Source organism: Melanotaenia boesemani, chromosome 14 (genome assembly GCF_017639745.1).
Source record: "Melanotaenia boesemani isolate fMelBoe1 chromosome 14, fMelBoe1.pri, whole genome shotgun sequence".
NCBI classification, from domain to species: Eukaryota; Metazoa; Chordata; class Actinopteri; order Atheriniformes; family Melanotaeniidae; genus Melanotaenia; species Melanotaenia boesemani.
In genome coordinates, this window is record NC_055695.1 from 8,357,449 (window position 1) to 8,370,903 (window position 13,455).

Consider the following 13,455-nt stretch of genomic DNA (forward strand, 5'->3'; position numbering starts at 1 on the left):
CGTGTACAGTGTCCAATCAGCAGAGCGTGTGGGCGGGACTTCCAAGCTTTCACCTGCTGTCACAAACATTAGGAAGTCAATGTCAAGTTATCAGCAGCCGCTGGTGTGACTGGAACACCAAGAAGAATTTTTAGACCACATTTATCACAGAAAGGTAATTATTAACAACTCATTTTAACTCTAGAGCTTATTTAGCCCCTTGATTGCCTTTGGAATTACCCGTATAATCGGTAATAGCGTAACTGTAAGATGCATGCTGTAAGGAGCTAGCATCACAACTGAATCCATTTGACTGCCTTCTTAGTTTTCTGATAACCGAGGAGGTTTTTTTATGTTTCATTAACTACTTGCTTGGTTGCGACGTGAACCTGTAACTGCAGTACTTAAAATTAGCATTTGTATATATTTATTAATTTACATTTTGTTTAGTGGCTCAAACTGTTCAAATGCCTTTATGCTGCTGAAACGGTTTTATTACCTAATTTGTTGGTGATGTTACCATGTGTCATTACATCACACAGCTTATACTACAATTGTAACCTGTTAATACTTTGTCATTCGTAAAGATTTTTTAAAAAATACAAAAATATTTCAGGATATTAAATAATCTAAATATAGAAAAAGTTTTAAATGTCAAAAGTTGTGATTCACTCATATGTACAAATAAATGCTATAGCCACACTGACATCTGCAGTGCTTAAAAAATAGAAATCTTTTAGTTGATTTGCAAAGGAAATTAGTCTAAGCATATCCTTTCCAAATACACACTCCCACCCTAGTTTATTTACTAGAGCTACAAGAGAGCACATTCAGGGGGCAGTGGCAGAGCAAAGGTGACAGCCTCGGAGTGAAACAGGTAAGCTGTTTGGATCAGGAGGATTTCAGGATAAAGCAGGGGATTGTCTTTGCTGAGGAGAACACAGCAGTCACGAAAGACAAATGTTATTCACAACACATACAAAGAGCCCAAAGAGACTTCAGCTGTGTCTTTCATATTTTAGTGAAAGGAAAGGGAAAGGGGATGAGTGAGTTTTTGAACTCTCGGCACAAATGTCTTCCCCAAGGCTCAAATTCTCACTACTGTTCTTTATTAGTGGTTGATATATCAAGATATGTATTTTTAAAGAGCTTAAACATTTCAATATTTATAATTTTATGTTTTCTGTTTCTCTTCGTGTCTGTATGATAGATGATGTAATAGCAGCAGATGACAGGAAACAGCTAAACAAAAATGACGATGACATGTCTTTTTCTCATCAGATTTTGTTTTTCAGCTTTACGTCATGGCCAGGTAGCTGTGGGAAACAATGGGGTTTTTCAGACAACTCTTCCTCTTGCTCTGGAAGAATGTCACATATCGCAAAAGGAACAAGGTACCCCCATCTTTACCTTCCAGAGTTGAAAAGAAAAGTTAGTTATTTCTGCAAGAAAACAAGTAATATTAGACACAGTTTAGACTTTGGATGTTTTTTTATACAACTGCATCTCTATATTGTCATAACCTTAATCATATGAAGTAAATAAATGTGGGTTTTTGGTTTGTATAACAAGCTATAGTCCAGTCACTATTCAGTAAACATCACTGATTCTTTGATCCACTGTTAACACTTCCTATGTTCTCCTCTTGTGCAGATCCAGTTGGTCATTGAGATCTTCTGGCCGCTCTTCCTCTTCTTCATCCTCATCGCTGTTCGTCATTCAAACTCGCCTTACAAACAAGGACAATGTGAGTAATACTATGTAAGACATGGTCTTGCACAAGCAAACTTGCAGACCTAATAAAGGGCCTTTTGCCAGCCAGCTAAAGAAGATTAACTCAGTGAGAGTGATACTTGTTCCATGCACGCACATTTGTTTTTTAAACCACCAGTGATCCTGACCTTCTTAGAGAGCCCCTGCGTTGTCATAAAGTGATATAACATGACATGTTCACATGTGAAAATGACGCAGAATGTAGGTCAGTTAGTCGGTTTTTTACATTTTCTGCACCATAAAGCTGTTTCTTGATAAATTTATCTTTGTGGAAGATACAAACTATCAGAACTAAATATTCAGTGCGGATAAATGTGTGTTATCTACTACTGTATATACACATGATTACGTACATTTAAATTATAATGAAAACAACAGTTTTTGAGGATTTGATTATTTTATAGTGTTTTTATTCTGATATTTTGTACACAAGACCATTTTTCTTAAGTTTGTTTAAATCTTTTTGGCATCCAAACAAAGTAAATATAGGCCATATTTTGTGTCACACACCTACAGTATTTTTCTTGTTTTGTATTTCAGGTCAACTTCTTGGTCCTGAACAGTTTTTTCATCTTAACTTGTAGGTCACTTCCCAAACAAAGCCTTGCCATCAGCAGGCACCTTGCCCTGGATTCAGGGCATCATCTGCAACATCAACAACCCCTGTTTCCACAGCCCAACACCAGGCGAGATGCCAGGCCAAGTTGGCAACTTTGACGACTCCATGTAGGTAGACTGGCAGACTTGGTGGATAAACAGAATAATTAGCATAGTTCGTATTTTATATATTAAGAGTTATTTTGATTGAAAACATAAGTTCAGATTTATTGTCTGTTTTTTCTTCACAAAACCTGAGATGAAAATGATTTGCTGTTGTTTTAAAGGGCAAAGTGAGTTTTCAAGACAATTATGGGAGACTAATTCCTACTTTTATCAGCAGCAGTTTTTTATTTCATCCTAGTTTTTTGCTCAAATTAATTATTATTAATATTGATTAATGATTTATGTCAATATTAACTTATTGGGCAAGACACTGGACATTCATTTTATTTGTTATTTGCAGATACTTGTTGGCACCTGGGATATCTGTGTCAGAAAATATTGTTCAGATGTTTTTAACTGACCTATATTGAACCTTTGATCACTCCATTTAACAGTATCAGAAACAGATTGTTGTTCAGTCGAAGTCTGTCAACATACTATGCAGTAATTACAGTAATTATAAATTTACCATACATCTTCATCCCACTAAAGTAATCTCTTGTGTTTCTTCTCCAGACTGTCGCGTCTTTTTGCGGATGCTCAGACTCTTCTGTCTTCCACTGCAAACCAGAACGTCTCTGGTTATCAAGAGATGATGAAGAGCATCCAGCTGCTGGGAGAAAGACTTGAATCATTGCCAAGTATGTGTTTGAATCTTGTCCTGCCATGATCTGCAACACTTAAAGTTATTGAGGGGAAAACTTGTCTTGCACCACCTTATCCAGCTGAGAATTTATATCTAGATTACAACCACGGGGTGGCACCACAGTAATGTTTTGTAGTACCAGTCAGCAGCTTGGACACACATTTCCATGCATTTTGTAAGGTGAGTTGGAGAGTCAAGACCTTTAAATGATACTGTATGAAGTCAAGCTATATGATATAGCTTGCTTCTCAAGATTAAAGTGAATCATGTACATGAAGAAAAAGTCACAGCTTTTTTTCAGAGCTGTAGTTTGCAAATGGTCATTGTATGGTTAGGAGAGGAAGGTGATTCAGTTTTTTATTTATTCCTGTTTTTATTCTCACCCAGCTCAAACCTTATTTTATCCATTGTATCAAAGAAGTGTTGAATAAGAAGCTTTACGGTATATACAGGTCATCAAACTTTAGAGAACAAAGATATTTTTAGATTTTTGTGTTTTGTGTTTGTTTTTATTCAGCGCTCTTCCCAGACTTAGCTTAGCTAGACTGAGGGTCGGCCTGCATAAAGGGTTTAAACAGGTGTTAATGGACAGACTGATTGTCTGCTGCTGCTGTTATGAAAGCACGTCACTGTGTCTGTTTAGTGTCTCCTCGCTGAGGCCAGATTAAGTTACACAACTGTCCCTGACTAACAGTGGAGTGAATGAAAATAGGTTTTTTAAATGTGTATGTACATTTTTGTCTTCTTCTCTCTTAGGCGTGAATTTCACCTTTGTTTTCTTACTCTAACAGTCATAATTCAGTGATCTCACATACAGCCTGTTGTATTTTAAGGATTAAGCATGTCCAAAATGTTCACTAATGCTGTATGATGAGGGATATGGCTGTAATAGGTATTTAGCAGTAGGTATTTAATGTGATCAGTTTATTATATTGTAGATTATTTGCTAAAGAAGAAAACTCTTTCTCCCTAAAATCTTAAACACAGACTCAAGTTATTTATTTTAAATGGTTAATGGTCTGTACTTATATAGCGCTTTTATCCAAAGCGCTTTACATATACATCACATACGCAACCCTTGGGCTACAGGACGACCACTCTACCCACTGAGCCATGCTGCCCCTTTTCAGTCATGTAAAAATAAATAGTAAGAAGGAAAACAAAAAATAAACATTCACACAAACTTAAAACCTCCTAAATGTTTATTTCCCCCAGTGTGTGAACTAACCTGCAAAAAGCTTTTATTTGAAATGATCTGCTTGTTTTGTGAGTGGTATTTCTGCTTTAATACAGAAATTCATGACTCTGTACAGAACTAATTCCTGTGTTTTCTATTGTAGCTCTTCCAGTGAAAGAATGCCTGAGACCCAATCAGACTTTCTCCACCTTTCTCCTGACCAATACCAGCCTGTCGCCTGCGACCGTGGACCAGCTGATGAATGCTCAACTTAACTTCCAGGTTTAATCTTTATCAAACTTAACCGAAGTCTGCTTTCGTAAGTGAGGGACCAGCTACAACCAAATGTGACTTTGGTTAAACTGGTTTATCTATTCTTGCTTAAGGAAAATGAAAAACAATTTTCACAAATGGTAGAAAAAACACCATAAAATGTTCTTAGCTGCCTTATATATTTCAATTCAATTTATTTTGAATTAAGCCAAATTAGGAAGAAAGTTAATGGGCAAATATGGAAATAAGTACCATTCAAAACATAAGATAATTACAGTTACATCATGTTATACTAAAAGTAACTTTACATTACAAAAATATGTTTCATAGCCACTTAAAATGTTTTTAACGGTAGTTTATGTATTCTAACTTTGTTTCATCTGTTTTGTTTTTTTTTTTTTCTTCTAGTTAAACATTGTTTAATTTGTTGTGTCACTTCCAGGCTGTGTTTTCCGGAGCTCTGATGCCACTGAAGGTGCTGGTGTGCAATGTGAGCGCACTGGAACAGCTGCTATCTGTAGATGGAGGTGCAGCCAACATGACTGATCTTCAGACTCAGCTGTGTGACCTACCGGCAGACGTCCTGCAGGCGGCTGAGCGCCTTTTCCTCACTCAGCTTGATTTGGCCCAGTTTTTCACAGTAGGTGTTATTTAAATTCTTGTGAGCTGGCAGGAAGCCTGTGGATGAAGATGATTGGTATACAAAAAGCTCAAATCCAAATTATGAGACAAAAAATACCTGAAAGGTTTACTGACAAATACTCTTTTTACATTAGGCTGTAACTGTAAACACACAGAGTGTGTGTTAAGTGTGTATCACACATTCTTAGAGTGTGTCTGTCTGCTATGCTTACACCTTTGGGTTGAAACAGTTGCACCTCTTATCTGGAACTTTTAGGATCAGCTTTACTCTTCAGAGACTAACTTTTCCTGCTTTTACCCAAAACACAATTATGGGAATCCATTTACGTGGAGGCCTGTGTTACTGTTACTTACTGTTACTGAAATACAAGTAATTTATTTATGTACAGTAAAACTTTTCTCCCTGACAGAGAGACCGTCTAATGATAACCAGTGAAGACTTCATGATCATCAGTCAGGCCATCAGTTCAGTTGCCGAGGAGCTGGCTGTGCTCATAAATGATGTAAGAAATTATCTGCATATATAAACATATGTGTGTATACATATATATTATTACTAACTGCTGCTTTAGTAATTTCAAACAAATGGGGCCAGTCTTGTAGTGTTTTTTGTGGCTTCTAGAGGAACCATATGCTTCTAATTTTTATATTTCCTATTAGTTTTATTGTTTTATTGTGTTAAGTTTTACTGACTGTGAAATGCTCCTGTTTTAATTTCTGCTCCTGCATTTCTTCGCTCTTCCTCTAAATTCTTTACTTGTCCTTTTCTGCCTTCCATCAGTTGTCCTCCCTCAACAGTCTTGAAGAAATGAGTGCAGCTCTTACTTTACTATCACCTGAAAATCGAAATGTTAAACCCAGAGAAAGTTTCAGAGCTTTTTCAACTGTCATATGCGGTCATCCTAAGATCGGTGGAGAGCGTATCCCATCGCTCAACTGGTATGAAAACAACGACATCAAGTCTTTCTTGGGCAGAGACGGCACAGAGGATGTGGAGTACATCAGTGACAACAACACAAGTAAGAGGCTTCATGGATAAGAGATTAATTAATTAAATAATTAATTGGCTCCACAAGGCCTTTAGTGCTTCATTGATCTGAATTTGAATTCGGATAATGATAGATTTTTATAGACAGATGCTTAATCCAATTACCTGCTCAGCTTATTGTGAATATATTTTCTACAGATCACTTCCCAGATCATGATATACGATGACAATGCATCTGAGAATCACATCCCTGTTGTTTCATCCTGTTGCATTGTCTGATTTATCCTGTTTGGTTTATTTTTTGCCTCTTGCAGCTCCATTCTGTAGAAATTTGATCCAAGGCCTGGAGTCCAACCCCCTGTCTCGCATTGTATGGCGAGGAATCAAACCTCTGTTCACTGGAAAATTGTTATACACACCAGATACGCCGGTGATACAGCAAGTCATGAAAGAGGTACAGCCAGCCAAAATTCAAAAACTCTGTTTTCACCTTACCTGCTGCATAGAGTCAAACTTTTATCACTGAAGTTGTGTTTTTAAAACAACACAAACTAAGAAAAAAAAACATTGCAATCAATCACCTGATTGAAACACCATCAAGTTTGATAAGTGTAATATATGTATCACTGATTTAAATAACTTCATGTTTCTGATCTGTTGCTTTATATCACCAAAACATGTCTCATCACTACTTAAAGCAGTTATTTCTAAAACCATTGATTATGACTGGTTACAAGTAAGAAGGATTGTTTAGGCAAAGTTGAAGTTCTATGTTGAGTATTACATTGAGTTGCAGAGGGAGCCGTGATCTTTCCTTGTTCAGAAACTGCAAAACTGAAAAGGACTCATGGCCTAATTTGGTTTATTTGGGTTTGACTGTTTAATCTAACTTTAATTTTTGTAGGTGAACAAGACTTTTGAGGATCTGCAGATTCTCCAGGACCTTAAAGAAGCCTGGTTGGAGGTGGGACCACAAATCAAGAACTACATGGAGACCAGTGTGGAGATTAAACTGCTGCAGGTGTGACTCCCATTTCAGGAGTGATGAGTGTGTTATAACACATTTGATGCAAGAAAACCTTTATTGATATAGAATACACTTCTTCTGTGTGTGTGTTTGTTTGTGTTGCAGGATTTGCTGAGGCGTCCAGAGATTGCTGTACTGATAAACCTGCGTTTGGAAAACACAACCTGGACAGCCTCCCAGATCGCTCGTTTCCTGTCTACATCCTCACCAGACACCCCAAGGAAGCCTGGAGCACCACTTACATGGTTGGACCTCTACAATGACCTTGACAACACCATCACCATTCTTGCACAAGTCACTGAGGTTCTTGTCCTTCACACTCTTAATTTTATCATTTTTATTCACTTCCAAAACATGGATAAAAGTCTAGCATTTTAGGTTTCATGTTGGAAAAATGCATCAGAATGGATTTTTCTTCTGCTTATAAAAACAAACTTTTACGTTTGACCTTTCAAAATGTTTGTTTTTACACTTTTATCAAATAGACCGATTTTTACTTGGATAAGCGAATCTTTTCATCTCTATCTTTCTGCATGCTGAAAGAATTTAGGAAATATTTTTAAACTTTCTGGTTTTTGTTTTTTTTAGCTGTTTTTTGTCTGAATGACTGACATTCAGACAAACATTCACTGATATTCTGGATAACAGTGCACTACTATAAGGTGTGCTGATTATATTAGATAAAATTACTAAATTCTAATTTGTCTTTCTTGTGATCTTGTTCCCCTCCTTAGTGTTTTTCTTTGGACAAACTAGAGGGTTATGACACAGAGGGTCAACTGATAGACAGAGCATTGGATCTGTTGGAGGACAGGCAGTTTTGGGCAGGTGTGGTTTTCCAGCTGTCTAACACATCCTCAACTGAGCTACCACCCCATGTCACCTACAAGATCCGAATGGACATTGATGATGTGACCCGGACCAACAAGCTCAAGGACAGGTATTGAGGAGTAATCAAATGCATTGATTTTTATTTAATTCTGTTTTACAGTATCACCAGATTCCATTTGAATTATGAATCAGGATTTTTTTTTATGTAACTTTAAAATTTCTTGTGCTGGCTGCTCATTGCTTTAGTTGCATGTTAAATCATCTTTAGCCTTTCTCTTAGACTTAGACATCAAGTAAAAGAACATTCAAGCATTTTGATGTGGCTGAACCAACCACATGGTGATTAAACTTTTTAGATTTAGGAAATTCCTCAAATGTTTTGTTTAATCTTTAGGTTTTGGGATCCTGGGCCTGCTGCTGACCCTTTTAATGACATGCGCTACATTTGGGGCGGCTTCGTCTATATTCAGGACCTGGTGGAGAGAGCTGTGAGCACCGTGCTAACTGGAGTCAAACAGACTACTGGCATCTACATCCAACAGATGCCTTACCCCTGTTATGTGGATGATATGTGAGTGATGGATGCTGTTGAGCTGCGTTTGTGAAACAAAATTTTATCAAAGTTATTGATAAACGGAGAATATACTTTTGATTTGCCATCTACACGAGGAGATGTTCTTTTTAGCTACAATGTACTTGTTCTCTCTGCAGTTATTAGAGGATATAGTAGAGGATAATTTGGTATTAGATGCATCCATAAACACACATGTTGTTTATATTATATTTATGTTCTATGTAAAAGGATTACTTCAGTGCCAAATCATCGTCTCAATTACACCTTTCTCAGGTTGCCATTAAAAATCTACGTTGTATCCACAAGGATTTTAGAGCGAAGAGACCTCTGTTTCTTTGCAACTTGGATCCAAAACTTATATTGAGCTAGAGTGAAATGTAAAGCTTCTATCAGTTGATATGTTTTCAGGTTTTCTTCCTCAAAACAGATCAGTCTGTTGTGTCTCTTGCAATATGAAACTAAGGAACAATGTCAAATGCAGTGTTGGCAGAACAAAGTAGAAACAGGACTGCTTCCCACAGTCGGCTATTGCGGAAAACCTGAATAAATGACAACAGTCCTGGTACAGATGCAGGCATAAAAGGTCTGCTAGCACTTTTGGGAGAAGCCTCTGCCCATGCATAGCTGGAGAGAACCTGCCATTGCTATTATGTCATTGCCATAGCAACCATTGCAGACTAGTGATGTCTGGACAAACTAATGAGACCACTTCCGTAAAACAATGTACAGAATCTGTTCTAAAGATTTGATATGAGAAACTGATTCCAATTTTCCTAAAATATTAGGACAAATTAAAATTTAAAAAGACAGAACCAAAACATGGATAATGATACTATTTAAACAATATCAGCTTCTACCAGTATTGCATCGCCTCATAATTCTGGTTTTCTTCTCAGTTTTCTTCGTGTGCTGAACCGTTCCCTGCCTCTCTTCATGACCCTGGCCTGGATCTACTCCGTAGCTATGATCATCAAGGGTATGGTGTATGAAAAGGAGGCAAGGCTGAAGGAAACCATGAGAATTATGGGTCTAAGTACGGGAACGCTGTGGCTCAGTTGGTTCATCAGCAGCTTAGTTCCTTTCATGATTTCTGCTGGGCTTCTTATCGCTCTGCTCAAGGTGAGATGACCACTCATTCAATTTCAAATTTGTTAAAGGAAAAAGTACCAAAGTACAACTAAACATGTGAACATCTCTTCTCTATTTTTCCAAGTGGGGTGACATATTGCCATACAGCGACCCAGTCGTTGTCTTCTTTTTCCTCATGGCCTTTGCCACTGCCACCATCATGCAATGTTTCCTTATCAGCACTTTCTTCTCCAAGTCCAACCTGGCTGCTGCCTGTGGAGGGCTCATCTACTTCAGCCTCTACCTGCCTTATGCACTCTGTGTTGCCTGGAGAGACCACCTCACTTCCACTCACCGACTTATCGCTGTGAGTAAAATTTGGCTGCAATCTGAGATTAGGGCTGTCAAAAATAACACATTACCAGCGTTAACTAATTTATGTAATTAATTGCGTTAATATTTCTAATGCAATTAACGCATGTGTGGCATGACAAACTCCAGGCAGAAGCACTGACCAGGAAAAGGTTTGCATAGATAAGACCTTTTTTTAGGTCTTGATATTATGAAATATTGAACTGATTATTACAACTAAAGTGATCATCTAATGTAAAAAAGTGAAGAAGTAAGTACCCTCTTCACATTTTTTTCTAATATTTCATTATATTTTTTCATGGGACAACACTATAGAAATTAAACTTTGACATATAGAATATCAAAGTTTAGTTTTTATAGATTGATGTCCTGTATATCAAAGTTTAATTTCTATAGTGTTATCAACATGTGATGTAATGTTTTGTTTTTTTCAGAGTGTCTTGTCTCCTGTGGCCTTTGGTTTTGGCTGTGAATATTTCACTCAGTATGAAGAGCAAGGTGTGGGTATCCAGTGGTTCAACCTGAAGTCCAGCCCTGTAGAAGGAGACTTGTACAACTTCACTATCTCAATAACCATGCTCTACGTGGATGCCTTTATCTATGCCCTTGCAGCCTGGTACATCGAAGCAGTATTTCCTGGTATGACAATTAGAGCTTTATCTTTCTTGTGAATAGTTGATGTGATTACAAGATGAGCATAATCTCCTGAGACACACAGCAATCTATTTATTTATGTTTCTCTGCACCAGGTGAATATGGGATTCCCAGGCCCTGGTACTTCATCTTCCAGATCAACTACTGGGGTGGAGTTCCTCTTGAAGCAGGGATGCCAATCCCACCAGCACCCACAGACCAAAATGAAGGTACAAATAGCTGCTGCTTATGTCTTTGTGTCCAGCAATGCTCTTTTTTCAAAGTCTTTTAGGGAAGGATCAAATTAGGTTTCTTTTTTTCTTCTTTTTTTTCAATTTTAATCTGGAGCCAAAAGTTTAAACACAACAAAAGTACTTTAATTGCATTTTATTATTACACTGTACTTTCCAAGTACTTGGAAACTTAAGAAAAACCTCAGCTCTAACTGGAAGTTTTCAGCTCTGCTCTTCTTACCACAGAGACTATACTGACAGTTTTGTGAGCTCAACATCATTAACTGAAAATCAAGGTAACAAGCTGAGTTTATAAGATCACTAAGTAACAAGGTTATGAGAAAACAAGACGAATGAAACTCAATTAGAAGTATTATTCCAGATTTCTAATTGTTCTAAATCAAAAGTTGTCTGATTGTTTTTTTTTACCAGCAATCTCTTTTATTTTGAGTTTTTGCTCCACGCTTCACCAGTGACTGCTTATAATTTTAAAACAATAATTAGTCATCTGTGTTATCAGTTTTTATCCTGTATGTATTTATTCTTCTTATGTTGTCTTTTTGTGTCTGTATTTAGAAAACATGGAGCAAGATCCCACCAATATGACCCTGGGTGTAAACATCAGAAACCTGGTGAAAATCTACAAAAAGGGAGGGAAACTTGCTGTCAACCATCTCAATCTGAAGTTCTATGAGGGTCAGATCACCTCTTTTCTTGGCCACAATGGAGCTGGCAAAACCACCACCATGTAAGGGCTGCAGGCTGAAAAGTTATCTTAAAAATGACTCTCTAAAGAAAAACGTACTCTGTTAAACACCCGTTAGTGTATGGGGGATCATATAACTATTCTACATAAGCATCTTTGTTAATTTATGGAATGTAATTAAAAATATACGATAATTTAAATTTTACAGAAAATGTTAAAATAAAACTTTCCACTAATTGATGTTTGTCAGCTCTGTCCTGACTGGCCTGTTCCCACCCACCTCTGGGACTGTGTACATCAAGGGATTAGACATTCGTTATGACATGGACATCATCAGGAAGACTCTGGGAGTTTGTCCACAGCACAATGTCCTGTTTGACATGTAAGTCTCAAAATATTTGTAAACCACTGTAGCTGTGAACTTAGTTTGTGCTAGAGAAGCTAGGAAAGTGAGCATTTTTCCTCTTCCACTCTGTCAATAATTCATCATAATTAACTAAAATTAAGTTTGTAAACATCTTAGCAAATGATAAAATGTTTAAGTCTCTCCTTTACCAAATGGTTGAAACTCTGTTGTGCTTCTGAATTGTATTTTTGTGCATCATATTTACTTAAATCATCTTCGATGTGTACTGAATGTAATTTGAGACCACCAGACTAGATTGGACACAGCACTAAAAAACAAACAACACAGTTTACTTTTACATTTTTATGATGATAAGAAAGCTATAAAGTCTTGCAAACTTTTACCATTTTTAAAGTTTTAATGGGCAGAAAATGACCTGAAATAGATGTAAATGAAAAATACTCGGACTCATCGTCAATCTATCTTTCATCTAGCCTGATATAATACAGCAACTGAGTAGTTGAGCATGTTGGTAAATCCAAAGGAGCTGCTAAGTGGGCAGAAATGGGAGAAGTTATGTTATATATATATTTACTAAATATATAAACACTTTTAAAACCAGGGTTGCAAAGTCCTTGACGTAAAACACAAGAAACAACAGAAATTTGTCTGTTCGACATCTGCAACTTCTCATCATCAGGGTAATACCATCCTTGAATAAAATAAGACGGTTGCATTTTCAAAGTGGGATTGCCCATGAACATGCCAAGGAATTGGATTAATTTAGCCAAACACAGAGAAGTTCTTAAAGAGTGCACACGCTCCAAAACCAAAGCAGTGTTTCTGAAGACAATGCTTAAAGATTAGTTTCTGACTATGCTTAGTGCAGCTTATACATTTTTTCCATCCAGTCTGACAGCTTTTTATCTGCCAGGAATAATGAGTTAAAATGTTTGAATCCTTAAGACTTAAGTAAGAAAATGAAAAAAAAATGTACTCTTATCATAGGGGCTCCTAAAATGTATTAAGTTATATATTTGTAAATTAAAAAGTACAGATTTAAATTTTTAAGTAATTTATTAAAACATTAAAATCTAGATTAATGGTAAAACTGATTAAGAACTAAACTGGCATGAAGTTTGTCAGAGCTGCATTTAAGGGGACAGTTGATCCTCATGTTTTTCTGTTTCTTTTCCTTTCCCCATCAGACTCACAGTGGAGGAGCATGTGTGGTTTTATGGGTGTCTGAAGGGTTTGTCTGAAGAAATGGTTAAAGCTGAACTTGACACTCTGCTGGAGGATGTTGGCCTGCTGCACAAGCGGCATGATCAGACCAAAAACCTCTCTGGTAATGTCATTAGTTTGGCTTGTGAAAGTGTAAGCAAACTCTGGTTGTTTTTTTTCTTTTCAAACTTAAAACCCAGT

At 36.9% G+C, this 13,455-nt stretch overlaps 1 protein-coding gene across 2 annotated transcripts in view; it reads left to right on the forward strand.

Annotated features, from left to right (window-relative positions):
• The first annotated feature begins 80 nt into the window (after nucleotides 1-80).
• abca7 (ATP-binding cassette, sub-family A (ABC1), member 7) overlaps nucleotides 81-13,455 on the forward strand; it is a 30,724-nt gene continuing 17,349 nt past the window's right edge. For both annotated transcript variants that reach the window (XM_042005201.1, XM_042005202.1), the window contains exons 1-21: nucleotides 81-154; nucleotides 1,261-1,373; nucleotides 1,633-1,726; nucleotides 2,337-2,478; nucleotides 3,031-3,155; nucleotides 4,501-4,619; nucleotides 5,053-5,250; nucleotides 5,663-5,755; nucleotides 6,034-6,271; nucleotides 6,555-6,694; nucleotides 7,145-7,261; nucleotides 7,373-7,570; nucleotides 8,002-8,207; nucleotides 8,493-8,669; nucleotides 9,569-9,791; nucleotides 9,886-10,107; nucleotides 10,547-10,751; nucleotides 10,862-10,975; nucleotides 11,555-11,726; nucleotides 11,935-12,066; nucleotides 13,239-13,378. In XM_042005201.1, coding sequence (XP_041861135.1) covers nucleotides 1,308-1,373; nucleotides 1,633-1,726; nucleotides 2,337-2,478; nucleotides 3,031-3,155; nucleotides 4,501-4,619; nucleotides 5,053-5,250; nucleotides 5,663-5,755; nucleotides 6,034-6,271; nucleotides 6,555-6,694; nucleotides 7,145-7,261; nucleotides 7,373-7,570; nucleotides 8,002-8,207; nucleotides 8,493-8,669; nucleotides 9,569-9,791; nucleotides 9,886-10,107; nucleotides 10,547-10,751; nucleotides 10,862-10,975; nucleotides 11,555-11,726; nucleotides 11,935-12,066; nucleotides 13,239-13,378 — 3,121 coding nt within the window. In that variant the 5' untranslated portion in view covers nucleotides 81-154; nucleotides 1,261-1,307. The remainder of the gene's footprint in view (nucleotides 155-1,260; nucleotides 1,374-1,632; nucleotides 1,727-2,336; nucleotides 2,479-3,030; nucleotides 3,156-4,500; nucleotides 4,620-5,052; nucleotides 5,251-5,662; nucleotides 5,756-6,033; nucleotides 6,272-6,554; nucleotides 6,695-7,144; nucleotides 7,262-7,372; nucleotides 7,571-8,001; nucleotides 8,208-8,492; nucleotides 8,670-9,568; nucleotides 9,792-9,885; nucleotides 10,108-10,546; nucleotides 10,752-10,861; nucleotides 10,976-11,554; nucleotides 11,727-11,934; nucleotides 12,067-13,238; nucleotides 13,379-13,455) is intronic.